Source organism: Neofelis nebulosa, chromosome 2, assembly GCF_028018385.1.
Source record: "Neofelis nebulosa isolate mNeoNeb1 chromosome 2, mNeoNeb1.pri, whole genome shotgun sequence".
Lineage (NCBI taxonomy): Eukaryota > Metazoa > Chordata > Mammalia > Carnivora > Felidae > Neofelis > Neofelis nebulosa.
Window position 1 is genome coordinate 129,012,471 of NC_080783.1, and position 27,661 is coordinate 129,040,131.

Here is a 27,661-nt window from a genome sequence, read left to right on the forward strand (position 1 = left end):
TGCAATCAACATGCAATATTACTGAAGTATTCCGCATTCATTTTTTGTACTAAGTTTTCCAACTCTGGTTGTGTTTTAAAATTTTTTTTTTCCAACGTTTTTTATTTATTTTTGGGACAGAGAGAGACAGAGCATGAACGGGGGAGGGTCAGAGAGAGGGAGACACAGAATCGGAAACAGGCTCCAGGCTCCGAGCTATCAGCCCAGAGCCTGACGCGGGGCTCGAACTCACGGACCGCGAGATCGTGACCTGGCTGAAGTCGGACGCTTAACCGACTGCGCCACCCAGGCGCCCCTCTGGTTGTGTTTTATACTTTACCGTACAACCGAACTCAGATGCTACATCTTCATCAGAAATACTTGATCTCTATTTAGATTTCATAAATTTATGGTTATGAAAGTACCCAAGTAGTTCCAAACACAGCCAATAATTTTTCAATGATTGAATTGAGTGTGCATTTTAATTTCAACCTAATTAAAATCACAAAAATTAAGAATTCATTTCCTCACTGCACTAGCTGCATTTTTATTTCTTGGTAGTCACGCACGGCTAGTGGCTACCATATCTAGATAGTACAACTCCAGACCCTTAACTGCTATGCTTTCTTCCCTCTCTTGGCCAAATTCTACCAACTTTGTCCTCAGAATATCTTTCACATCTACTCTTTTCCCCTTTCCAACACTTTTACCACCATTAAATTCTTATTAATTTTTTACTACTATAAGACCATGTTAATCATAGTTCCACAAAAATTCGTAACAGCTAATGTTTATTGAGTACTTATTATGCACCAGTAACTGTTCTAAACACTTTACATGTATTAACTCACTTAACTGTCATAATATAGTAATTAAGTGGTCTTTATTAATATTCCCACCACAATGATGAGGAAGTTGAGTCCTGAGGAGATTAAATAATTTCTGCAAGGTCATACAGTTACTGAATGGAGGAGCTGGAAACTGAACCCACCCCACTTAGTATATCCAGACCCCACTCTGTACCACTAGTCTGCCTCCCTCTCACAAATACATACATAAAAATGATGGTTTGAATGCTAGGATTATAGGTGATTTCTACTGTCTTCTTTTTATTTATTTTTTTCCAAGTTTTCTGTAAATGAAACGAGTCACTTTTACAATTTTTAAAGTTTCTCTATTAAAGTAAGGCAGATAATGATCAGTCTGGTTCAGTTTTATACTCCTACCTTAAGACAGGAGAATAGACAAAATGACTTCCTAACTGTCTTCAGATCTCAAGAATTTATTACTCTTTAGCGCCCTCTGATATCAAACAAAAACAGAACCTCTTGCAACCCTATAAATACTTCATGATGAATGGAGACTTTCAATTTCCCCTGTCCACCAAATATGGCAGGATGTTTTAAACATCCAACCTTGATGATTCCTAATCAAAGGAGTCACTTTAACTCTTAATGCTTTCAGTGAAATATTTCCTGAAAGCTCAGAGGTCCTCAATGTTTTCTAGATCAACTTGTTTCCCTGTGGAGTTCAGACCTTGAATAATGAGTTAGAAGCAAATACAGGAGGAAATATAGAAGCCCAGAAGCTATGATCAGAGGGTAAAGTGTGGTGCCAGGGTCTCAGGCTGTTCTCCCTCCTGGTACGGGGGCTGACTCTGGGGAAGTCAGAACTGCGAAAGGCCATCACTCTGATTCAAGAGCTGTTCTCTCTGCATCTCCCATGCCCACTCTAAAACCCTGACCAAAACCCTCAGCTTGCCCCTTTTCTTCACCCTGCACTTAAAGTCAGTCGCTAAACCCTCTAGCCTTCAGTGTATTTTTCATATCTACACCTCTATGTGTCCCATTACCACCAGCCAGCACAGTCCCTCTCTTAGCCCCCTCCCTGACCAGTCTCCTTGCCCCCATCTCCTTCTCTCACCTTTTGGCCTACCTCAACCATGTTTACTTTTCTTTTTAAAAATTTTTTTTAAGTTTATTTATTTTTGAGAGAGTGACAGAAACAGAGTGTGAGTGGGTGAGGGGCAGAGAGAGGGAGACAGAATCCGAAGCAGGCTCCAGGCTCTGAGCTGTCAGCACAGAGCTTGATGTGGGGCTTGAACCCACGAACTGTGAGATCATGACCTGAGCCGAAGCGGGACTCTCAAACCGACTGAGTCACCCAGACACCCCAACCATGTTTACCTTTCATTCATGCTAATCTGCTCTGAGCAGGCCACTACCTCCGCCAGAAATCCTTCAAGGATTCTGCACTTCAGATTTCTAACTCTCCAACCTTGATTTCTACTGTACCCTACACCGACTCCACATTCCAAACTTATCTCCCATTGTACTCACACCTACTTCACATTTCAGCTGCCTGGTCCACTTGCTCTTCCCAGGATCCCTTGCATTTTCCTGGTGTACCTTTCTACAGGCCCCTCCCTCTATCTAATCCATCTCTGCCCATTGCAGTCCTACTGATTATTCCAGAAGTAGGTCAAGTGCTAACTGTTCGAATATGTTTTCTTCTTCCTATTCACATCTATATTGCCACTCTTGCATTGTTCACCACATGTTAACCTTATGTTATCATTTATGTATCATTATTTGTGTACTTATTTCTTCTGCCTACCAATATTTCTCTTTTTTTAAAGTTTATTGATTTATTTTGAGAGGGAGAGAGAGAGGGAGGAAGGAGGGAGGGTCAGAGAGAGAGGGGGAGAGAGAGAATCCCAAACAGGCTCCGCACTGTCAGTACAGAGCCCAATGAGGGACTCGAACTCAGGAACCGTGAGATCATGACCCGAGCTTAAATCAAGAGTCAGATGCTCAACCGACTGAGCCACCCAGGCGCCCCTGCCTACCAATATTTCTTAAGCACCTATGACATGTCAACGGCATGCACTAGGCGTTTTACATGTGTTATCTAACTTAATCCTCACAACAGCTTTGTGAGAGTAAGAATAATGAAGAGTATTATCATCCCCACTTTACAGATCGGGAATCTGAGGTTGCAAGAAATTAATTAACTTGTTCGAAGTAGCATCCTTACTAAGTGGCAGAGTCATCACTCACTCAATTGAATTTTATTACAATCCAGGTATGCCAGATTCCTAAACCCTACAGACTTTTCAGTATAGATTGGGAAGTCCCTTTGGGGCAGTTAATGCTGGAGCCTCAGGACAAGGCAGATCTGTTAAGAAGGTTTTCTGCTCCTCTCTCATTAGATTGAGACTCATCGTGCTATAGGAAATGCTCCTTTGGCTCTCAGTCAGCACTTGGCCCAGGTTAGTACAGGGCTAAAGAAATGATTCATGGGGGCGCCTGGGTGGCGCAGTCGGTTAAGCGTCCGACTTCAGCCAGGTCACGATCTCGCGGTCCGTGAGTTCGAGCCCCGCGTCAGGCTCTGGGCTGATGGCTCGGAGCCTGGAGCCTATTTCCGATTCTGTGTCTCCCTCTCTCTCTGCCCCTCCCCCGTTCATGCTCTGTCTCTGTCTGTCCCAAAAATAAATAAAAAACATTAAAAAAAAAAAAAAAAGAAATGATTCATGAAAACAAATACCATACAGGATTCTTAGTTCCACTGGTGACCCTGATTATTATAAAACTGTGAAAGGAAACGCATGCCACACCCTGGCCCAGGTTTAGCAACCTAGAACTCCCAGTTCTCTGTCACCTTAGTCTAGGCCTCATGCTAAACCTCTCTGTCTCCTGATTAGATCTAGAGGGATACCTCAGATTTGAGGAACAAGGCTGCAACAGCACTGTTGTTATTAGGGTTGGCCTAATGACTCTGATAAGAGTCCCTGTCAGTAATACCCAAATTGGACTCACAAGAAATTCATACGAAGATTAATAGTAGAGAAGGGTTAGTCTACCTTGAATTGTTTTGTCACCATTTAGGGTTGGAAGCCCCCAAACTTGTTGCGTCAGTTCATATTGCCAAATGAAGAACATTATAACAATGGGCTTATTCTCTTCCTTATTATTTTGGCATCACGTGTGTCCAACAGCCACTGTTTGCTCAAGGAGAGTCTCAACAGGACTTGCTGATGCTTGTGGCCAATAAGCATGGTTCCTAAGCCACTTTCACTCTGGCACGGGGTGTGGATCTAATGGTAAAGAAGCTGAATGGGAAAGGAGGTTAGGTAACGCAAATTTATGTTCTTATTTTTACTCTCTCTTTCAGTACTCAAAGCAGTCCTTTTTCAGGTAGGTAATACTGAGACATCCATCCTACAAATCCAAAAACTGTGTGGTAAGTGACAGGCAGGGAGTGGAACCCTCGTATAACTGAGTTGCACAGCCTTCCACTCTCCTAAGCTCGTGCTCTGTGGCAAGACCTTTTGTTTAGGCAAATGTCAGCCATTTAAAAAGGACTAAAGGCTAAATTTGTACCCAAGTTATAGTTCTCAAGTGTCAATATTCTTCCCTCCCTCCAAACTAAGATGATACAACATGTTTAATTTCTCGAATGTCTCATATTTTCCAGAGCTGACAAGATCTCACCAAGAAGTAGTCGCTGCACTGTAAGACTCTTACCTTTCACTCAGAAGACTCCCATGTTGGATTCTTAGGTAAGTGGGCTTGCTTGAACTAGTTATCTCAGTTGGTTAGACCACAGGCCACCAAGGACAGTCAGCCACAGTCACGGACAAAATCATTCTGTACCCAGCCATCTTTAAAACAGGTCATAAAGTGGCTGAGTGGCAACACAGATGGCCCAGGGCAGGTCATCAAGGGGACTGACGAGAGTTACCAGAACTGCCATTAACTGGAGTCACTTGTATCATGTTCATGAATGAAGTAAATTCTAAGGGGTGCCTAGGTAGCTCAGTTGGTTGAACATCCCACTTCAGCCTAGGTCATGATCTCGTGGTTCACAAGTTCAAGCCCCATGTTGCGCTCTGTGCTGACAGCTCAGAGCCTGGAGCCTGCTTCAGATTCTGTGTCTCCCTCTCTCTCCACCCCTCCCCTGCTCACACTTTGTCTCTCTCTCTCAAAAATAAATAAAAACATTAAAAAAAAATTCTCTCTCTTCTCGTCCCTTCACTTCTTGATCTGTTATGTTGTGGACAGTGTAATGAATAGAGCACCTTCATAATAACGTATGTCCATATGGGAGGGGGTTGTTGTTACTAATCAGTCAACACTGACAACTTACAAAAAGTATTTCAACCTCTCAAAACTCTAGCCAAGTATGACACTGGAGATTCCTTTTACGGGGCTAAACTATTGGTGCATTACGATTCTTTCACATTTCACAGAAATAACAGAACAACTTTTATTTTGCCTTCCCCAATGCAGTTCTTGTATTTTGTTACTGTCTCTGCCATATGGTTAAAAAGGGTTACTCCGAGAACAACCAAATATTGTTATTTCAACACTATAGAAACGACTGAGTTTTGTTACTCCTTAATACCTTGTGTATCCCTCCAAAAAGAAAGCTCAGACATTTTTAATTGGAAGACATTCACTACCTATTGTCTGAATTGTGTTGGCAGCGTTTGAGTAACACCTTGAAAAAAACTCATGACGTACGTCAGCAGAAGTCCAGAAAAGGAAAGTAGAGATTTGTGGAAAGCGAAATATTACAGGACTCAAAGTGTGGTCAGAGGTGGGTCTTGTGCTATCAGGTATACTAAACAAAGCGCACTGGGAAAGGCAAAGCATTTAGCAGTCTGCAAGGTAAATGGATGTTTGACACGGAGTGGGGAGAGAGAGGTGATGGGTTCCTTCAGTTCCCCTCACACATCTTCCACCTTCACTCTCCTTTTTTGAAGCCATGATAAAACCACAAGGATTCCCACTTTGCTCCCCTACTTTCCTCTGGCCTTCCTAACTCTTCTCTTACCCCACTTCTTCTCTCTCACTTTCCATTTTGCCCCTCTGTACATAATCTTTTGTTTTCAACTAAAGGTAATTTCATTGCAGCTGGAAAACAACCCATGCCTTCTTCTTCCCTCATTCCCGAGTCCAGGGACCTGGGTCCCTCCTGGGCTCCTTGGAGCTGGGACCTTCCCCCCTGAGCTCAGCAGCCCAAGCTGTGAGGATGATCTATTTCGTGAGTCCTCCAGTAGGCTGGCCTCTCCATGACGCCAGTCTGCTCCTCTTCCCTCCCCCAGCCCCACGTCTCATCCCCAAAGAAACCTAAACTCCGTGGCCTCTGAAACTGTCTGTGCCTGGGTCCTCAAGGTCTCCGCCAGGATCCAAGATTTTTCTAACCAAAGTGGGGTTGAATCGGGGAAGACAGTACCTCTTTGCAGGCGTGAAGCTCCGGTCCCGCTGCCTGGGTCACCTGGAAGGCGGTCCCAACCCAGAGCAGCAGCCGCAGAAGCCGGAGTGTGCGCCGCTCAGTTCTTCCCCTGCGTCCGGAAGAGGGATGGAGGCTGCGCCCAGGCTCAGCCATAACGTTGTCCTGAGCGAGCGGCAGCAGCGGCTCAGGTGCTGCGGCTGCTGCTACTGCTGGCAGAAGGCGGAAAAAAAGGGGAGGGAGGTTCACAGGGGGAGGATGCAAGGGGCTGGGCTCGCTTCAGTCACCTCCCTGCGGCTACGCCGAGGCCGCCCATCCTTCCTCCTCCCTCCTTCCTCTTCTCCTCCTACCCACGTCGCCTTGGCAACCGCCTCCTCTTTCCCTCCGCGCGGGTGGGTCAGGGACCACGAGCTCCTCTGCCGCTCACCTGCCGGTCGCCATGGCAGCCGCCGCCGCTGGCGCGCGCCGCGTGGCAGGGAGCGCGCGCCCGGGGTCTGCAACCGGCCCAACAGGCGGGCACAGGGGGCGTGTAAAGAACGCAGTAGAAACATCCTCCAAGCCATCGGCACCAAATCCACCTTTTCCATTGCCCTTTTGTGCCATGGGCCTTTTATGAGCACCTCTAATTTTGCAGACGTGGCGTTCGACAAATACTTATTTAGCACCTCCTGTGTGTGGAGCGATAGAAGGAAGATTGAGACGCCATCTCACCTCCAGAAGTTACAGTTTGGAAGAGTGGCCCCGGTACGTGTTACCTACTGCAGCAGCCTCTTCTGGAGATCTTAACTTCCGTCCCACCAAATTCAGCGGTGCCTTTACAACCGGCTCTGTGAGAAGACTTGAGACTGGCATAAACGGGTTTAAGGAAGGAGTGTTTGTGCAAGACACTTGGGCTCTTCCGTCTCCTGACATCCTCATTCTCTCATTGCTTTGAAAAATCCTTCTGTTAGATGCGAGGTAGAAGGAAATTCCTGGGTCATCTTTTAGGACTTCTTTCCCCAGATGAAGTCTTTTGCAGAAGTCCTGCACGCCAGGAGGCCGGCGTTTTTCAACTAAGCCTCCCGAATGCAAATGCAGGGCTCCCTGGTACACTAGGTGACACTTTCCCTCTGCGTTCCCAGGAGCTCCCTCGCAAGGGGTCTCCCGCGCTGCACCGCCAGGTGGCGCCCTTCTCGAAGGGAACTCACCTCAGTCACAGACGGAGGGGCAGTTGCTCGGCAACCGAAACTGGGCGTTCCAAACAATTGGGACACGGGATCCTCCGCGTGCGTTGTGTGCGGCTGCGCGGGCCCCCAGTCCTTCACACCAGCGCCTTTTGCCATGCCTTTCACCCGAGACCCTTTCCAGCACCCTACGTTGGATAACGATGACTCCTACTTGGGAAAAGCCCGAGCTTCCAAGGTACTGTGGTTTCTTGCGCAGATTCCCACCAGGGTCGATGGCACTCTTCTTTCTGTTCGCCTAATGGGCAGAGATGGTAACTTAAAGGATTCTGGTGAGGACACTGAGTCAAGTACCGGATAAGTTTGCTTTCTGCCTGCCTCCTTGGCCCCATATTCAGGTCTGCTAACGTTTCAGAGGTGCTTTTGAGGAGAGTAAAGTAGAGCTCTAGCCCAGAGGAACAAGGGGGCTCTCGTTGCCCAAAGCAATGCTGTGTAATGTGGCTTAAACAGTCTCAGGTCCCGCCAAACCACCCTTTGCCCTGTTTGGAAAACTGTTCTCTGAAGAGACATGAGATATGGAATGGGAGAGAATCCTCTGGAAGCCACCAGGTCATGCCTTATACATCTGCCTTCACACCATCTCTGTCTTTTGGTTAATACTGGAATGTGTTTGTGTGTGTGTGTGTGTGTGTCAGTGATTTGGGAATTTAGATGATCTTTTTTTTTTTTTTTTCTGGCAGAGGTATTTGGGATGCTTGAAGTGGTGTGAAATACGGTGAATTAAATAGTAATTGTGGCTTAAATAACAGGATCAAAAAGCTTCCTTTGGTTTATTCAACATTTATCATTTACCATATGCCAGGCAATCTGCTCAACACTGAGGATATATAGATGAATTAGATATGGCTCCTGCTCTAGAGGAACTCTGGTAGAAAAGCTGACTGACAACCACAACAGCAAGAATGCCTGCACAATAGCACAGGTGTTATGACAGAGTTATATGTTGTATATCAGGAGAACTGGGAGCTTAAAGGAAAGCTTCCCAGAGCAGGTGAGTTTTCACATCCAAATAGCTGGCCCAGGTGAGGGAGGAGGTGGAATGTGAGTTAGGAAGAAGGAAACAAGAACCAGACGTTCAGAGCAGAGGAGGCAGCGGGTGCCCATACATGGAAAGGAGAGAAAGAGTGGCCTGTTGGGGACCAGAGTCCAGAATGGCTGGAGCATCAATGTGAGATGGAGGAGGGGAGAGAGCAGGAGCCGGAGTGACCTTGTTGGACTGGATGTGCTGTGTACACCATGCTAGTGAGCTAGGATTCCATCCTGGAGGCACCGGGGCATCATATCAGGATTTTAAGCACTACAATGACACAATCAATGGGTGTTTCAGAAAACACAGTGACAGTGGATTGGGTAGAATGGGAGTTAGGACAAGAGGAATCAGCAAGGAGGCAAGAGCCTCAAGAGGCAGCAGTCTCCAGGAGGAATAACGGATCTAAAGCAGGGGATGGCAATATGGTGCAGATGTGAAAAAGATGCAAAGGGCAGGACTGATGAGACTTTGTGGCTGGATATGGATGGGCCCAAAAGAAGGGACAAGTCTAGGATAGCTCCTAGGTGTCCGAGGACTTAATTGATGCCATTACTGAATGAGGGATTCAGGGGAAGCAGGTTTGGGGAGAAAGATGTTCAGATAAGTTATGTAGATGTTGTTTTGTGGTGCCTGTAGGACTCTTAAGTGAACATGAATAGCAGGCAACAGCTTGAGAGTTCTAGGTTGAAGATGTATATCGGGAAATCAAAATAGCCATGTGGTGGTTGAAGCCATAGGAAGGAATGAGCTCATCCAGTGAATGTAAGAATACAAAAAAACAAACAAACAAATAAAAACCTTGGAGAATGCACTAAGGGGCAGAGAAAGAGAAAGTAGTGCTGACAAGGGAGCTAAGCAGTTACGACTAAACTCAAGAGGAAAACAAGGAGGAACTGGACCCACAGAGCATGGAGAGAACATTTGAGGGAATCTGAATCATGGTTCCAGAAACTGCAGAGGTCAAATAAGATCAGGTCTGGAAAGGATCCTCCAAACCTAGCTAAAGATAAAGATCACTGGTCACTAGCAAGAGCAGCTTCAGTGCTTGCTTGAGAAAGAGGCCAGACTGCAGTGGCTAAAGAGGGGACGGAAATGGGGAGGAAGTGGAGATAGCAAATGTCAACTCTTGAAGTCTAGTTCTGCAGGGAAGGTGATAGAGTGGTAGTGAGACAGTGATAAAGGAACGAGAGAGAAGCTGAGTACAGGGGATGCTAGGATGGTGCAGGTCTCTCTGAAGCACAAGGCTAGGTTCAGGGGGGAAAAGGTTATTCCTTTTTATTATTATTTTTGAAGTATAGTTGACATACAGTGTTATATTCATTTCAGGTGTACAACATAGCGATTTGACAATTCTATTCATTACTCAGTGCTCACCACAGTAAGTGTAGTCAACACCTGTCACCGTACAACATTATTACAATATTATTGACTATATTCCCTATGCTGTACTTTTCATTCCCGTGGCTTTTTTGTTTTATAACTGGAAGTTTGTATATCTTAATTTTTTCATCTATTTCACCCCTCTCTCTACCCACCTTCCTTCTGGCAACCTTTAGTGTGTTCCCTGCATTTATGGGTCTATTTCTGCTTTTGTTTTGTTTTGTTTTTCAGGCTCCACATATAAGTGAAATAATATGGTATTTGTCTCTCTTTGTCTGACTTCTTTCACTTAGCAGATACCCAGGCTCCATCCATGTTGTTGAAAACAGAAAGATTTTTCTTTTTTATGACTGAGTAATATGCCGTTGTGGGTGGATGGATAGATAGATAGATAGATAGATAGATAGATAGATAGATAGATAGATGAATGGATAAAGAATAAAGATATAGGGGCACCTGAGTGGCTCAGTCGGTTAGGTGTCCGACTCTTGATTTCGGCTTAGGTCATGATCTTACAGTTGGCAGGATCGAGCCCCATGTTGGGCTCTGTGCTGACAGTGTGGAGCCTGCTTAGCATTTTCTCTCTGCCCCCCTCCACTTGCACTCTCTCTCGCTCTCAAAATAAATAAACATTAAAAAAGAATAAAGATATATAGATATATAGATATCACATTTTCTTTATCCATTCATCTATTGATAGGTGCTTGGATTGCTTCCATGTCTTGGCTATTGTAAATAATGCTGCAGTAAACATAGTCCAATATATCTTTTTTAATTAGTGTTTTCGTTTTCTTTGGGTAAGTACCCAGTAGTGGAATTATGGAATTGTATGGTATTTCTATTTTTAATTTTTTCAGGGACCTCCATACTGTTTTCCCCAGTGACTGCACCAATTTACATTCCCATCAACATTGCGCAAGGGCTCCCTTTTCTCCACATCCTTGCCGACACTTGTTATTTCTTGTCTTTTTTTTTCTGGTCTTTTTGATACTAGCCATTCTGACTCATGTGAGGGATACTTTATTGTGGTTTTAATTTGCATTTTCCTGATGATTAGTGATGTTGAGCATCTTTTCGTGTGACTGTTGGCCATCTGTAGGTCCCCTTAGGAAAAATGTCTATTCAGGTCCTCTGCCCACTTTTTAATCAGGTTTTTTTTTGTTTTGTTTTGTTTTTTGGTGTTGAGTTGTATAAATTCTTTATATATTGTGCATATTAATTATCAGATACATTATTTGCAAATATCTTCTTCCATTCAGTAGGTTGTCTTTTCATTTTGTTGATGGCTTTCTTTGTGAAAAAGCTTTTTATTTTGGTGTACTCCCAATTGTTTATTTTTCTTTTTGTTTCCCTTCCCTGAAGAGACATATCCATAAATATTTTGCTAAGGGTAATGTCCAAGAGATTATTGCATATGTTTTCCCTTAGGAACTTTATGGTTTCAGGTCTCACATTTAGGTCTTTAATCTATTTTCCTTTTGTTTTTGTGTATGATATAAGAAAGGGGCTCAGTTTCATTGTTCTGCATGTAGCTGTCCAGTTTTTTTCCCAGCACCATTTATCAAAAGAACTGTCTTTTCCCCATTGTATATTCTTGCCTCCTTTGTCATAGATTAATTGACCATAAAAGCATGAGTTTATTTGGGGGCTTTCTATCCTATTCCATTGATCTATGTGTCTATTTTTGTGCCAGTACTATATTGGGTGTTTTTTTTTTTTTTAGTTTATTTATTTGTTTTAGTAATCTCTACACCCAGTGTGGGGCTTGAACTCATGACCCTGAGATCAAGAGTTTCATGCTCTTCCAACCAAGCCAGCAAGGCACCTAAAGTACTATATTGTTTTGATTACTATAGTTTTGTACATGTCTTGAAATCTGGGATTGTGGTACCTCCAGCTTCGTTCTTCTTTCTCAAGATTGCTTTGGCTATCCGAGGTCTTTTGTTCCATAAAATTTTAGGATTATTTGTTGTAGTTCTGTGAAAAATGTTATTAGTATTTTGATGGGGATTGCACTGAATCTTTAGCGTGCTCTGGGTAGTATGAACATTTTAACAATATTATTTCTTCCAATCCATGAGCATGGTATATCTTTCCATTTGTGTTGTTTTCAATTTCTTTCATCAATGTCTTAATAATTTTCAGAAAAGAGGTCTTTCACTGCCTTGGTTAAATTTATTCCTAGCTATAATATTATTTTTGGTGCAATTGTAAATAGAATTGTTTTCTTAATTTGTCTTTCTCCCACTTTGTTATTGGTGTATAGAAACAATGGATTTATGTATATTAATTTTGTATTCTGCAACTTTACTGAATTCATTTACTAGTTTCAATAATTTTTTGGTGGAATCTTTAGGATTTTCTATACATAGTATCATGTCACATGCAAATAGTGACAGTTTTACTTCTTCCTTACCAATTGGGATGCATTTTATTCCTTTTTCTTATCTGATTTCTGTGGCTAAATCTTCTAATACTATGTTGAATAAAAATGGTGAGCATTTCCTGATCTTAGAGGAAAATCTTTGAATTTTTCACCATTAAAATTGATATATACCTTTATGATGTGGAGATACATTCCCTCTATACCTACTTTGTTGAGATTTTTTTTGTCATGAACAGATGGTCTATTTTGTCAAATGCTTTTTCTGCATCTATTAAGATAATCATATGGTTTTTATCCTTCCTCTTGTTAATGTGATGTAACATATTGATTGATTTGTGAATACTGAGCCCCCTTGCATTGCTGGAATAAATCCCACTTGGTCATGGTGAATGATCCTTTAAATGTATTATTGAATTTGTTTTGCTATATTTTGTTGAAGATCTTTGCATCTATGTTCATCAGGGATATTGGCTTGTATTTTTTTTTTTCATTTGTAGTGTCTTTGATTTTGGCATCAGGGTAGTGCTGATCTTGTAGAATGAATTTGGAAGTTTTCCTTCCTCTTCTATTTTTTTGGAATAACTTGAGAAGAATGGGCATTAACTCTTCTTTATTTTCCTAAAATCTTTATTTTTGGGAGAGAGAGAGAAAGAGAGAGAGAGGTAGACAGAGAATCCAAATAAGGCTCCTTGCTGTCAGCACAGAGCCCAATGTGGGGCTCAAACTCATAAACTGTGAGATCATGACCTGAGCCAAAGTCAGATGCTTAACTGACCGAGCCATCCAGGTGCCCCAACTCTTTTTTAAATGTTTGGTAGAATTCACTTGTGAAGCCATCTAGTCCTGCACTTTTGTTTGTTGGGACTTTTAAATTACCATTTCAATTTTGTTACTAGTAATTGGCCTGTTCAAATTTTCTATTTCTTCCTGATGTAGTTTTGGAAGATTCTGCATTTCTAGGAATTTATCCTTTTTTTCTAGATTGCCTAATTTGTTGGCATATAATTTTTCATAATATTCTGTTGTAATTATTTCTGTTTCTGTGATGTTGGTTATTGTTTCTCCTCCTTTGTTTCTGATTTTATCTAAGTCCTCTCTTTTTTTTCTTTTTCTTGATGAGTCTAGCTAAAGGTTTATCAATTTTATGTTTCCCATGGTTTCATTGATCTTTTCGTGTATGTGTGTGTATGTTTTAGTCTGTATTTCATTTATTTTTGCTCTGATCTTCATTTTTCCTTCCTTCTACTAACTTTGTTAGTTCTTTGTTAGGGTTTGTTTGTTCTTCTTTTTCTAGTTTCTTTAGATCGTTTGATTATTTTTCTTGTTTCTTGATGTAGGCCTGTATTGCTATAAACTTCCCTCTTACAACTGCTTTTGCTGAATCCCAAAGACTTCGGACAGACAGCTGTGTTTTCATTTTCTGTTTCTTGATTTCCTGATTTCTTAGTTGACCAATTGGTCATTTAGTAACATGTTGTTTAGCCTCTGTTTGTGTTTCTTTCAGGGTTTTTTTTTTTTCCCTTCTAATTGATTTCTAGTTTCAGCACTATTGTGGTCGGGAAAGTTGCTTGTTGTGATTTCAGTTTTCTTAAATTTGTTGAGACTACGGCGCCTGGGTGACTCAGTCAGTTAAGCTTCCAACTTCGGCTCAGGTCATGGTCTCACAGTTCATGAGTTCAAGCCCCACATCAGGCTCCATGCTGACAGCTCAGAGCCTGGAGCCTGCTTCAGATTCTGTGTCTCCCTCTCTCTCTGCCCCTCCCCTGCTTGCACTCTGTCTCTCTCTTTCTCTCTCAAAAATAAAAAATAAAACATTAAAAAAATTTTTTTTTAATTTTTTTAATTAAAATTTTTTTTTATTGAGACTTGTTTTGTGGCCTAATATGTGACCCGTCCTGGAGAATGCTCTATGTGCTCTCAAAAAGAATGTGTAATTCTGGTGCTTTGGATGGAATGTCCTGTATATATCTCTTGGGTCCATCTGATCTAATGTGTCATTCAAAAACATCATTTCCGGGGCACCTGGGTGGCTCAGTCGGTTGAGCGTCCGACTTCGGCCCAGGTCATGATCTCGCGGTCCGTGGGTTCAAGCCCCGCATCAGGCTCTGTGCTGACAGCTCGGAGCCCGGAGCCTGTTTCGGATTCTGTGTCTCCCTCTGTCTCTTACCCTCCCCTGTTCATGCTCTGTCTCTCTCTGTCTCAAAAATAAATAAACATTAAAAGAAATTAAAAAAAAACAAAAACATCATTTCCTTGTTGGTTTTCTGTCTGGATGATCTATCCATTGATATAAGTGGGGTAAAGTCTCCTAGTGTTATTGTATTACTATCAATTTCTTGCTTTTTTTTTTTTCAATTTCTTCCTTTATGTCTATTAAGATTTGCTTTATGTATTTAGGTGCTTCTGTGTTTGGTACATAGGTAATTGTAATTGTTATATCCTGTTGTTGGATTGATCCTCTATCGCTATGTAATGCCCTTATTTGACTCTTGATACAGTCTTTGTTTTAACGTTTGTTTCGTCTGATATAAGTATTGCTACCTGGCTTTTTTTTCTTCCATTTGAGGGGAATATGTTTTTCCATTCATAAGGGTTATTCTTGAGTAAAAGGGACATCTCTTTCTTTGAGATGGAAGGACACTGGATGTGAGGATGGTATTCATGCTCAACAGTCTTGACTTTCTCAAAGACAGTCTCATCCACTGAATGAGGACATGATGAGACTTCTGTAGCTTTTGAAAAGTGGGAGGAAATCTGCCTATGCTTGCCTCATATATTTGTAGTTTTCTTGTTTCATTTGTCATCTTTTTTGCTGGTGGCACACTGCCTGGAACATAGTATTCAATTAATGTATAACTGACCTGAGTCACACAGCATTTTGCCATATATAGAGGGGAGGAGGATTTCAACATTGGATAGGTTGAATTTGATTTCTACTAGGTTGGAGTTGGACTCACTAGAATTCAGTCATCATTCAAACAGTATTTCATTTTTGAATGCCATGTGTTAGGTTGCTGTTCTAGACACTAGGGATACAATATAGCTTTACATACAATGAAGAAAATCAGTTATGTGCTTTTCACATTCATGCTTATGCGGTTCTATTTAGAAGATTGACTAACCAGTGTACTTTTTCTTTGACATTTCTGCAGTCACAATAACCCTTCCCTGCTGATATTTTTCTCTTCCTGCTTAGACACTGCACTCTTCTGATTCTCCTGTCTCTTCCTCTTTCCTCTCCACCCACCCCCCCCCCATTATAATATTATACAGTCATGAGCCCTTTTGGCCACACTCCTTTTGCAGGCTTCAGCTACTACTTCATGCGGACGACCATCAAACCCCTATTACGTGTTCTGAGCTCTCCTCTAACTTGCACACTTCCCATTTTCTACCTGTTGACTGCAATCAGATGTCTTGCCTTTTCTTCAAACTCAGGACATCTAAGCCTGAGCTCATCATCTTATCTCCTCTGCACTCTTTACCCCCTGTCCCACTTCACCCCTTTCCCTGTATTCCTGGCCTACTTCTGCCAGTTCCAAGATTGAAAACTTAGGAGCATCTAAAGTCTGGGAATCTTGCCTCATATTGTTCCTCCCTTGGAAGATATCTGAGGTTCAGTTAAAATAGGATGGAATAAGGAGATGGTGTCACTGAAGCCATCACATCAGCAAGGCCTCCTGTAACCAGGTCCTGTGTGTGGTTTCTCTTTTGCAGAAACTGCCATATAAGAACCCAAATCACCTTGCTCAGCAACAGGAACCCTGGAGTCGGCTCAACTCAACTCCCACAGTCACCTCCATGAGGCGGGAAGTTTATTTTTTTGATCCTGAGGTACCTAGTATTGAAACGCTATTTCTCTTTACATCTGCCTAAGACTCGTGACTATCATTTTTGGAAAGGTAGTCTGTCCTTAACTGCATCACCATCTTTATTTTGTCCCCAATCCAAGATCCTACCAAATCCAAAACCAAATATTGATTTATCTGGCCCCTGGGAAGTTGGAAGGCTTCGGTTTTTTCTCCAGTTGATTATCTGGAGCAAGTTGTTTTCTTACCAGATTTCTCTTCTGATTGTAACCATAAATGAAGTAAGGCCCATTAGGCCCAACTAAAGGACAGTATAATTATTTCCATATCTCCAGTAAGAACTCACCCCTCCTTAGGCCTAACCATGACACAATTCTATATTGACAAGAGTTAAGATGTCTTTGGTGTGTAAGGAGTTGGTGGATCTCAGGCACAAAAAGGGTTCACTCTGCTTTTGGGGAGAAGTAGAGCCCAGCAGAACTGACTAGAGTTGGGGTAGAGGTGGCAAGTTAACCCTGGGGGTGGGGGGATTGACTTCCTCTGTAGATACCAAAGGATGACCTGGATTTCCGCTTAGCAGCCTTGTACAACCATCACACAGGGACATTCAAGAACAAAAATGAGACACTCTTACATCAGGAGACCACCCAGGATACCCATGGGTAAGTGGTGGAGGTGGAGCCTCTCCGTCCTAAGGACAATGCCATCCAGTCAAGTAAGGTAAAGTGTTACCTGAGAAATAACGATAACCCAGAGGTACTCATTTGTATACAGATTTCTATATTTTTTACATCTGTATCTGTAATGCAATTTCTATATCTTTATTATCTAAAATGAATAGCGATCCTCCAGGATTGTGCTTATCTGTATAAACAAAAGCTTCAGTTGATTCCACTGAAAAAGATAAAAAGGATCTTTGGCTGCATTATTTCTGAGGCTGCATGCAACTATCTTTCCCTCCTCACCTTTCTCCTTCTGATTGATTTCACTCTCCCCTGTTCTTCCCCATACCATCTTCTAGAATCATCAAGACCCAATTCCCTGGAGAACCTTTACCCCCTCCTCTGCCACCTTCCATCACTTCCCAGGCTAACATCAGACACTGGATCAACCCTAAGAAGGAGTCTATCCACAGCATCCAGGGATCCATAGGTAAGGGTTAGAAGACTGGGGGGCAGATGGGTGGTACAAGAGTTTTTTTTAAATGGACCTAGGAATCAGGGAGTTGAGGTGATTGGCCATTAGAGAACTTAAGGGATAACTTAGGATCTAGGAATAGCAGTGACTAAGTTGACATATATCAGGCTAAACCCAGGGGACATGCTGCCTATAAGCTAGGAAATGAGTTCAATTTTTCAGAGCCTTTAACTCAGCCTTAGGTCTAGGGAACAAAATTTCTAGCAAAGGGCAGAAACCTGGGAATGAAAGACCTCTAGCTATCTCCCATTAGTCCCCTATATGCCAGTTTCCCAGCTGTTACAAGACAGCTTGTTACTGCTCCACAGTACCCAGAAATGTATGGATGATTACAGGTTCCCAGAAAAGGCAAACTATTGAAATTCACAACCTACTCCCTCTTCTCTTTTCTCCACAGTGTCCCCTCATACTGCAGCCACCAATGGAGGCTACTCCCGAAAGAATGATGGTGGCTTCTTCTCTACCTAGTGTTGACAGGCCCCTGGACTAATTAATCATAGTGGAACGTCCTTTCACCCACCTCCATTAAATAGATTTGTGCTGGATGAAGCTTGAAGTGTGTTGCCCAAGGAGTAAAAGTTGACACTTGACTACTCTTAAAATATGGAAGTTTCCCAACTTCTAGAAGTTAGTCCTGTTGGACATATTTGCAATTTGGAGTCATTTTGCTGAGAAGATAAGGATTTAGAAGTCATTCCAAACATTGATGTATCCATTCAACATTTCTTGCCAACTTTTATATGTCAGGCACTGAGCTAAGTGTTGAGGAAACAAGAATGGACGTAGCCCATTTTCTTAATGAGCTCACACTGCCATAATTCTGGTAGTTCTATGTGGCATTAATGGTTATGATGAGGTCACACTTAACATACTTCAGACCAGGTGGATTTTGTCATCTACTGGACTCTACCTTGCTATGAGGGCTCCATCTGTCTGGTCCAGGCTCCTTGCCATTGCTCATTGTCTGACTCTGCGGTCTTCTTGCCTGGGAGTCAATTCCCTTCTTTGTCAATTTGTGCCGTGAAATACAGGCAGTTCTTCTAAACATGGTTCAATAATCTGGTGCTTGGGCTTGAGGGGACCTAAAAACCGATGCATTAATGTGGTTTCTAAAATTACAAGTCACTCAGGAGGACCTGCTGTTAAATTGGGCAAGAAATGGCAGACCTTTTAGAATACTGTAGGGTAACCTTCCATTTCTAAGTTTGGACAGCATGTGCATTATTGAATAATGCAGATATGAAAGGACTTCTTCCTGTTACTTAGGTACACATGGCCCTTAAATCCCACCAATCTATCACAGCCCCTCTTCCAGTTACTCCACCTATTCAGATAGTATCTGCTGCCAAGTGACAATATGAAGTTTCAGTTCTCGTTATTTATAATGGCTGAAAGCGGCAGAGATGGTGACTCTCCAGATGATCATCTCATGCAGGTTATTTGATACTGAAATATTTAAAAATTTATTACTGTGACCCATACATCAAGGTTTTTAAAAATACAGACTCGTTGACCTCCCTAATAAATCTAATTCAGTAAATCTGGGGCGGGTCCCTGTAATCTGAATATTTACAAGCTCTCCAAGTTCTCTTACGGATACTCACACACGCGATATACACACACGCGCGCGCACACATATAGGCGTGCATATATACATAGAGCCTTTAGCGACAGACGCTGTAGTGTGCCTCTAGATCAGCGGGCACCAGTGTTGGTACCATACAAACGGTCATCACAAGTCGGGACTAAAGGAAAAAAGGGAGGGGTGCTAAAGAAAAACACTGAAGCGGCAAACACGACTTCGTGCCCTTCCAGCTCCAGGGGGCAGAGTGATGGCTCCTTCACCCGCGCCTTCCCCACCGGTCAGCGCCCCCGCCGCCGCCTATTGTAAACGCTTAGCCCCAATGCCACGGGTGGCCGTGCCCCAGGGCCGGGCTCAGATCAGAATCGCCTCGATAATCAGTGGCCCGGGACTAGCCCGGCCTCGTCTATCTGATCAATTCATCATTTCTGAGCGCCGGGCCCCGTAAGACCGGCTCCGGGACCGCAGCGTCGCCGCCGCCGAAGGGGCCTCGCTGCACAGCGCCCCAGAGGAGGGGGCTTCGCAGGAGGGGAGCTTTTCATATCGGGTCGGCCCCGCGGGGCAAGGGTCACAACCCGATCAAATAAGATCAAGGTGTAGGCGGGGGAGAGTGGCTCAGGGACGGGCGCACACACTCGCCTTGCACGCCCCACGCGCACACTCACAGTCGCGCATCCACTCACACTCAGGCCATACGCGCCTTCCATTCAACACCAAAGCACCATACAAACCACCTCGCCCTAGGCCGCTCTCCCTCCGGAAAGAGAACGGAAGTCCGCATCCTCTTTTAAATCCCTCCGCCCCTCCCCCACCTCGGAGGATTCTGGGAGGAACCACTGAGCATAGGCCCTCGTGACGGTATGCGTTTTGCTGCCCTCGCGTGGCTCGGAGGGGAACCCAGGTCCGAGGGAAAGGCTGGACAAAACCCGGCAATCCTAAATCGTGCTTGTCTTTTGGTCTTTGTGCAGTAGCATATTTATATCCATATCTCTAGTTTTTCTTTGGTCTTTGACCCAAGTTCTGGATATAAGATGATTCAGTCTCAGATTTATAGGTGGCTACTTTCCCATGGAGAAGGCAAATCCCGGTCATTAACCAGTACCAGGTTCTGCAGGAGTTCCTCCCCCAAGAGAGAAGGAAAACATCATTTTACCAAAGGGAAGGGTGAGAATAGGTTACTTAAATCCAAGGGCTTGGTAGTCATGATAATAGTGAGATGAGTAAAAGTAGGAAGGCATATCCCTATCCTCATTCACAAGAGCCCTCTTGCTACCTGGAACTTGGTTCTGTGGCAGTCATATTGCTGAACCTTCATTAACTTGCATGTCTGTTAAAGCATGTCTAACTTTCCAATTCCAGAATAAGTAGTGAAAAAAAAAGTAGTGATTATATAATTAGTATTAGCTCCTTTCATATCAAGGAACACAATTTTAATGTCTCAGTTACCTTCTCTTTTTTCAGTGAAAAAGGTATGCATGAGGGTAAACCAGAAAAATATTAATTTATAATTTGTAACTGTACCAATCCCACCGTGCACTTATAAACAAATAGGGGGAAAGTATCCATTTATGTGCCAGAATCCCATTGGCTCAAGGATTGCCTAGGTTCATAGCTGGTTAACCTGATAACCTCATTTGAATGAAGGAGTTTATGACTGGTAATGGCAGGTGATACTTGTATTTTAATAGTAGTGGTAGACAAAATGTTTTGAGGAGTGCTATTTACCTTATTTAATACACCTCAACACTTATTCATGTATATATGCTGATATATATGAATGCTGATGCATGTATGAGCTCCCTCAAAGGAGAAAACCACACGCTCATAAATTATGAACTATATCGTATATTTGGTGACCATCACACTAGGTTAACAGGAATGATGGTATTCACTATGATGTAAACTAAAAAGGTATATATACCATGGGCAGAACCCAGCAGAGTGTTGAACAAAGTTCAATGAATTCATGTGACAAATAAAATGGACAAAAACGGTAGGGAAAGGAATTTTATTTTCAAGGATTTGTGCAGACAGTGGTGAATAAAAAATTGTATTTCAACTATAAAAGGCTGACTTCATTCCACCCTGGCATTCAGGGTTTATGGTGATGCCAGTTTGAATCTGAGGCAATATTGCTATCCCCATTCTCCTACCCCTAAGACTTCCTTAGGGGAATAACATCCTACAATTTTCAGTCAAAAAAATATATGACACACCAACCAAAGTAATGAATTAAACAGGTTTCTGCTTATCTGCTTACATAAACACAAAAAATTAAATAAGCTGTGTTATTTGTTTCTTGCTGCAAATTACCTTCATTCTGTACACTTTTTGGTACATTCTCATATGAAAACACCTCAACATATAACAATTTAGGGCAAGATGACCCGCCCAGGAGGCTGTAAAAATTGGGTTTGAACTAGAACTGTGAAATGAGTTTAAAATGGAAGCAGCTCTATTCACCAAGCTTAGAGACATTAGCCCTGTTGGAAAACAAGTCATTAAAGCTACAGAATAACAAGTGCAAAACATGCTGAACCTGTATTTCCAGGGAGTGGCACTCCTGCTGGCCAACAGGTCCCAAACTCACACCTACAAGGTGTAACTCTTCCTTTCTGTTCCAATAGATTTCCTTTCCCTCGTGTGAAAGATCCTCAGGAGGGACACTGGAAACCATACTAATCAGTGAAATGTACCCTCTGGGCCAATTCCTGAAGAGAAAAAAGCACAACTCTGAGAGGATGAGATGTGTAGTGTTTACTTGGTGACCTGCTACACCTCTAGAAACCCTCAAAGCACTAAACTGCCTGTTTTGAAACCTAAACTTCCTAGCAGCTTTTCTCTGGGGATAAGACAAAAGACAATTTCCTGCCACACAGAGGTCAACTACAGCCAACTTGTCCACAATCACGTTTTACTGTATGGGTGATTCAATTGGCTCCTATGTCTATGCCTGCTTTTTACAATAATGTAATTTTAGACCAACTCTTTTTCATTTTTTTTAATGGAGAAGTCATCCCTTCAAATGTTGAGTCATCTAAAATGATTTGCGCAAGAGTTACCACACTCCATGGGAAAGCCCATCAATCTCCCTTGCAAACATCTGTTTTCCTTTATTCTCGAAAACACCCTCATTTCAATCATGGATTCTGTGAACTATCCAAACATGCCTATGCATATCAGCAACTTCTCTCTCTCACTTGAATTTATCATGTTCTTGTAACACAGAATTTCCAAGGGATAGCTAAAAAGTACTGCAATATGAGGCAACCTAAGAGTTGCCCAAGAAAAACAAGTAATCAATTAAAAACTGCCATTATAAGCCAGACTTAAACACAGAATAAGACTGTGGATAAGTCTTGGATAACGTGACATAACGTGGATAATCCAATAAGTCTTGGATAACGTGACAAAACGTCGATCTAACATCACAATAAATTCTTATACTAGATGACTTTACTAGTGTATGAATTATATACTAGATTTCTTTTACCCTCACTGCAAATATATTAAAAATTATTTCTTCAATACTTTCTCTTTCCCCTAGCGATGGCATTTAAAACTGAGTGACACTATTCAGCACTCAGTAATCTAAAATATATAAAAAGGCTTTAGGAAAATTGCAACACTAGATTCATTTTCCATCTACCATTTGATGGGGTGAAGTCTCCTTTGGGGGATACTGGTGAACAGAACATTTTTCCTTATCTAAGTTACTGCTTTCTGGTCTCATCACAGATAAATCTTACACAGGCCCAGATTTTCTTGGCAAACTCTTAAGCTGCCAGCACACAGCACAACTATATCATCCGTTCTCTTTTTGCAATGAGGACCATGCCTCTCTCTTACGTTCCCATACGAGTATATGAAAGATAAATTTCCAAAGTGAAAAATTTTCTTGGCATTGTTTAACTCCTCTTCCTCCCACCCACCCACCCACCCCGTTTCCATCAATTTGCCAAATGCAAATCAAACAGTGAAAAAGAAAAGTCAAGTCTTGAAAATTCTCTCTCCTTCCAAGAGGTGTGAACACAGCCTATGTCCTTCCCTAATGAGTCTCAGTTTGAAAAGCTCCTGATGAGGGACTGAAGAACAAAATAGGTGACAGGTTTTTATGCAGGAGGTATATGTAATCTTATCACCATGGAGTGTAATTTATCTGGACATTATATGCTCTCTGCTGAGGACTGATTCACACACAGATCAAAGGAAGTTGGCTTCCTCGAGTCCCCTGAAGCATAAATAATGTTTGTAACCATGAGGAGTTTTCCCCACATATGGTAGGAGCAGATGCTGTGGTGTCATCTTGGGGACTTTGATGATTTTAGCTGAGCTTTCTCACGTTGGGCCCAGGCTCCGACAGGTTCTTCACCCTCATCCTCTTGGTTGGCAGCTGATGAGATGGATGCGTTGGAATTCATTTTACAAACAGGACGTAAAAGGCCATTACAACACAGGCGATTGCCACAGCAGCATGCAGCCTGGTTCCAATCACAGCGGCTAGCAGACAAAAGCAAAAAGAGAAAAGAAATCAAACCCCGCCCTTCATGTAAGTCCTCAATTTCAAGGTGATGCTCTGAAATCTCTAGTTACACGAAGAGATCTATCAAGGTTTTCAAGAGCCCACCCGGGAATGCATTTAAATACTATTCTTAAGCTATAGGTTCTAGGTGGATATACTGTTTGTTTATATTTTGCTCTATTTTGAAAAGAGATTTAGATAGGTAGGATTTATCTATAATAAAAAATAAAAAAGCCTCTGAGTTAATGAAATCAAAACTTAAAAGAGACTCCAATATATTCTTCCCAGAAATTCAGAAAAACTTTTCACTGGGAAAATATTCCAACAATTCCAGTCCAGTCTAAAATTCTTTATCTATTTTTACTCCGTGGGGAATATTAAAATTACCTTGATGCTAAAATAAACAATTATGTAAATGTGGAACCAAATACAATGCCAGCCTATCCCCACCCCCACTTTGTAGCACCTCACTGTCCAGAGATGGCAATCTCCATTCACTGTCTAGCTACGATCTTACCTTTGTAAAACACACCCCAAACTCCCTTCTTCTCTGATAGCAGCCAGGTTTTGAGACGAGGTACTTTCTTGAAGTAAGCACAGGTGCAAACAAAGAGCAAACCAAACACCAGGATCCCATCCAAGGAGTACACTGTTACAGAAACAAAACAACAACAACAAAACCTTTGATGCTAATCTAGTTTCGGACAGGTGATAGGTGATCCCACTTGAGAACTCAAGAACAGAGTGTGATATAATATCAAGACGATAAACACAACTGACAATGCCAACCCTTGATAAGAGGGAGCCCAAATCCTGGGACTAACGAGGTTACTTTATAGTTCCTCAAACTGCTTGTAGACAACCCCCGTACAAATATTTCACTGCACCCTCTCCTCCCCTTTCAAGAACTATGAGTTCTGAGAAAAGGGTATCAGTTTTACGTAGAATCAACCTCCTAGGAATGGCCAGTAGTGGTAACAGGTTGAGAGAGGCATAAGAATCCTTGGAGCCTGAGCTAACAAAAGTACACATGTTCTTATGATCAATCACTCATGTGATAAAGGAGAGCCAGATGTTTAGCCAAGTCTCCCCAATCTGCATTTGTTGGTGAAGAATATGTTAAAGCAAAAAGTAAAGCTTAATGGAAATAGCAAGAGTTAGAATTCAGGGGTGCCTGGATGGCTGTTGGTTAAGCGTCCGATGTCAGCTCAGGTCTTGATCTCACAGTTTGTGGGATCAAGCCCCATGTCAGGCTCTGTGCTAAGCCCCGCGTTGGGCTCTGTGCTGACAGCTCAGAGCCTGGAGTTGGCTTCGGATTCTGGGTCTCCCTCTCTCTGCTCCTTCCCTGCTTGTGCTCTGTCTCTCAAAAATAAACATTAAAAAAAAATTTTTTTTTTTTTAGATTTCATAAAACTACAATTATCCTATGCTCATTTCACACCTCAGGCATAGTACTCTACTTACAAACCAAATTGCTGGTAGAATAACAACAGACTCTTGTAAAAAAAAAAAAAAAAAAGTATCTGAGGTTTCAACATAGTGAAACAATTGTGGGAATAAAGCTTTCAACAATTAGTTCTATTTCTTACATATATAAAACAAGCTATTTCTTGTACACGTAAGCACAATGAGGCACCTAAAAAAAATAATCAGATAACAAAAGGAGGGAAGGTTAAAAATTACTCAGTAATTATTCTGTATCAAACTGCTATTCTATTTCCTGGTCCAGATGATGTCTTCCTCCAGGTGATGTAACTTCTGGTACTGTGCTTAGTAACCTCATACCTATGACTTACCCAGGAAGCTCCAAAAGGATATTTTACACAGTATCTGCCAGTTCTAGACCACTCTATCTCCCTCCAGTAAAACTACCTCACAGCCAGGTGTCGGACGAGAAAGGGTCCAATAAGTCAACACATACACTAAGTTCTTATGAAGACTGATACCTTAGTGTGTTCTTTTACTCTCACAAGTTCTTGCAGACAATGCCAAAATTCACAAGGAGGTGAAATTTGAGTCACCACTGCCAGGCTTACAGAAAATGTACTTTTGAGAAATACTTTCCTGTACCCCTCAAATCATACCAAGAGGCCTTCTCTTCTTTCCTGTAAAGTTGACTCTAAAGACCATAAAATCCCTGCTTCCTGCCCTTCCCTGGAATTCCGGAAATCATCTCTATCAAGTGTATGAAGACGTTTGGAAAACTAGTTTGGATAAACAGGGCTGCAATTGCCACATCGTTTAGAAGAGGCAGTGTCTAAATCCAACCCTTGCAACACTAGCCAGGGTCTCCAGATGGGATCACCCAGGCAGGACTTTAGACATAACTTTCTGGAGAACTTTTTTTTTTTTTTCCAATGGTCTATATTTGCACCCAAAAAATGTGAGACTTGACATCCTCTGTGATTTCTTGGTCCTCCCAACAAGCCTACGTTAGGGGGCTGGGAGGAGGATCCTCTCTTTTTCCTGGTGCTAAAGCAATAGTTCAACCGGGACTGGCCTGCCCAAGAGTCTTGCAATGGCCAAAACGAACTTCTAGGAAGGAGAAAGAGAAAGTACGGGGTAGAGACCGAGGACCCGGGGTGTGGGCACATGAGACATATGTATTTCTAGATGCGCACGGGACGGGGGAACCTGCGGAAAGACTTGGGGATGAGCGACAGGGGCAGCAAAAGGCCATGGTGGGGCTGGGCTGGGAGGGGGCGGGGAGAATGGCCACGTCAGTCCGGGTCCCGCCCGCCACGTTTCCCCTCGTCCTTTACTCCCATTCTCCACTCTGGGCACTGGCTCTCACCGTTCGTCATGGCGGCTGGGCCCGGGCCTGGTTAGGGGGTCCGGGATCGGCTGAAGGTGGTAGCCGCGAAGACTGGGGAACCCAGCTCCGTGTTGACACTTCCCGATCGGGGCCGCGGCGACGGGTACGAGGCGTAGTACGCAGGCGCAAGGGCAGACAGGCGAGCGCCGAACGCAATCAGGAGTGGCTAGCTGATTCCCAAGCTACGGGACTTGTGTGGGTAGTGGCACTTGCTTGCCAACGCGAGCGTAAGAGTGCCATCCGGGAGGCTTCCTAAGTGGCCATGGTAACCAACTTTCCTTGGTGTCCTGGCAGCAGTAGTGCTGGGGGCGTAACCTGACCTTTCGCGTCAGTGTAGTTGGAAAGGTAAAGCTTGCGGCTTTGCACTTTATTTTGCGCTGTGGCAGCTGGTGTGTGTGCGTGTGTGTGTGTGTGTGCGCGCGCGCGCCAGCAGCAGCCTTCCTGTGATGGTGAGGTCTTGGTCCCGCGCTTCCAGTTAAGAGAACCCTGACAGCGGAGGTCATGAGGCGGTCCCTGCGGTCTCCAGGAAGGACTTCTTTTGCTTCGCGGCTCCTTTCTTCTTTTCTTTCTTTCGTTTTTTCCTTTCTTTCTTCCTTCTTTTTTGCTACCGGGTATACCAGAATCTTCCCCCCCCCCTCCATTTTTTATTGAGAAATAATTGACCTAATCACTTCTTTCTTACTCCTTATGGAAATCAGAATAATTAGGTTCCGTCTGAACTTTCGGAGTGAAATAAGAAACATTATAACAGAAACAAGTCACACATTTCAGATCCTAAAGCTCCAGTTTGTCGGGAAACATTCAGGTAATTGCCTGTTTGTTTCTGTGGATATTTCTTTAAACTTTCAGTAGAGTCTCGATGATCTCCTGTGTTTAGTTAAATGCTAGGGTCAACTTGGCCACTTTAACCAAGAATTGGCGATATCTGGACAGCGCTTCTCACAAAACTTTCACACGCTGAGGAAAGATACCGGTTTAATGATGAAGGAGAGTGGAGACAAAGCCACAGATTCCATTCTGTAAATCGAAATCTTTAATTGTGCACAACCCGACCTGCTTTATTAAAATAAGGGCGAAAGTGCGACTCCGCCTTCCCAGATGAAATTACAAGTTAGGTTACCAGTCTGTAGTGGTTGACAAAGGTCCTAAAGGAACTCTGTGCCTCTCTTGCTGCAGTGCCATCTGCTGACTGCAGACGGCTTGGTTACAGGGAAAAAAAACCTACCAGAATGCCTCCTTCTAAGAGCTGGAGTGGAGAGGCAAGCCGAAAAAAAAGTCTAATGGAAGACAGACTCCTTGCAAAAATATGCATCAGTGCACGAAAAAAAAAAAAGGAAAATATAGGGGACAAAATCTAAGACAAGGCCAGATATATTTATGTACATACACACACAGACAAATCCCCCTGCCCAGGTGAACTGCTCAGTACCACTCAAAAACAACTGAGTTTCCCCTAATTGTCTTGGCGTTTGAACCTTTCATCAATTGTTATCTAAAACAA

General features: G+C 42.9%; 3 protein-coding genes and 1 non-coding gene across 7 annotated transcripts in view; 1 reads left to right on the forward strand and 3 right to left on the reverse strand.

Moving 5' to 3' along the window:
• Window positions 1-6,658, reverse strand: part of ELAPOR1 (endosome-lysosome associated apoptosis and autophagy regulator 1) — a 73,526-nt gene extending 66,868 nt beyond the window's left edge. For 3 of the 4 annotated variants that reach the window (XM_058716316.1, XM_058716314.1, XM_058716317.1), the window contains exons 1-2: window positions 6,644-6,658; window positions 6,220-6,428 (exon numbers count right to left, since the gene is read on the reverse strand). In XM_058716316.1, the coding sequence (XP_058572299.1) occupies window positions 6,220-6,372 (153 nt within the window). In that variant the 5' untranslated portion in view covers window positions 6,373-6,428; window positions 6,644-6,658. Of the gene's footprint in view, window positions 1-6,219; window positions 6,429-6,643 lie in introns of those variants that run through there. The other variant, XM_058716315.1, reaches the window with a different exon arrangement.
• A 100-nt stretch (window positions 6,659-6,758) lies between these two features.
• On the forward strand, window positions 6,759-18,290 carry CFAP276 (cilia and flagella associated protein 276). The gene is made up of 5 exons (XM_058716320.1): window positions 6,759-7,617; window positions 15,953-16,069; window positions 16,591-16,706; window positions 17,066-17,196; window positions 17,639-18,290. Exons 1-5 carry the CDS (start codon window positions 7,537-7,539, stop codon window positions 17,707-17,709), a joined length of 516 nt encoding a protein of 171 aa, XP_058572303.1. The 5' UTR covers window positions 6,759-7,536; the 3' UTR covers window positions 17,710-18,290.
• An 887-nt stretch (window positions 18,291-19,177) lies between these two features.
• On the reverse strand, window positions 19,178-19,588 carry LOC131505928 (small Cajal body-specific RNA 2). The gene has a single exon (XR_009258678.1). It is a non-coding gene; the product is annotated as a small Cajal body-specific RNA 2 (non-coding RNA).
• A 1,228-nt stretch (window positions 19,589-20,816) lies between these two features.
• Window positions 20,817-26,297, reverse strand: TMEM167B (transmembrane protein 167B). The gene is made up of 3 exons (XM_058716322.1): window positions 26,140-26,297; window positions 23,863-23,994; window positions 20,817-23,323 (listed from the first exon to the last, which is right to left on the reverse strand). The coding sequence occupies exons 1-3, from the start codon at window positions 26,147-26,149 to the stop codon at window positions 23,241-23,243; spliced, it is 225 nt and encodes a 74-aa protein (XP_058572305.1). The 5' UTR covers window positions 26,150-26,297; the 3' UTR covers window positions 20,817-23,240.
• Between the last annotated feature and the right edge of the window lie 1,364 nt (window positions 26,298-27,661).

Bases quoted from the DNA above. Each gene is read 5' to 3' on its own strand.
- CFAP276 (XM_058716320.1), top strand. From the start codon at position 7,537: ATGCCTTTCACCCGAGACCCTTTCCAGCACCCTACGTTGGATAACGAT. The intron at 7,618-15,952 runs GTACTGTGGTTT...TCTCTTTTGCAG, and splicing joins GAAAAGCCCGAGCTTCCAAG to AAACTGCCATATAAGAACCC. The intron at 17,197-17,638 runs GTAAGGGTTAGA...TTTTCTCCACAG, and splicing joins CAGCATCCAGGGATCCATAG to TGTCCCCTCATACTGCAGCC.
- TMEM167B (XM_058716322.1), bottom strand. The intron at 23,324-23,862 runs GTAAGATCGTAG...TTTGTCTGCTAG, and splicing joins TTGGGGTGTGTTTTACAAAG to CCGCTGTGATTGGAACCAGG.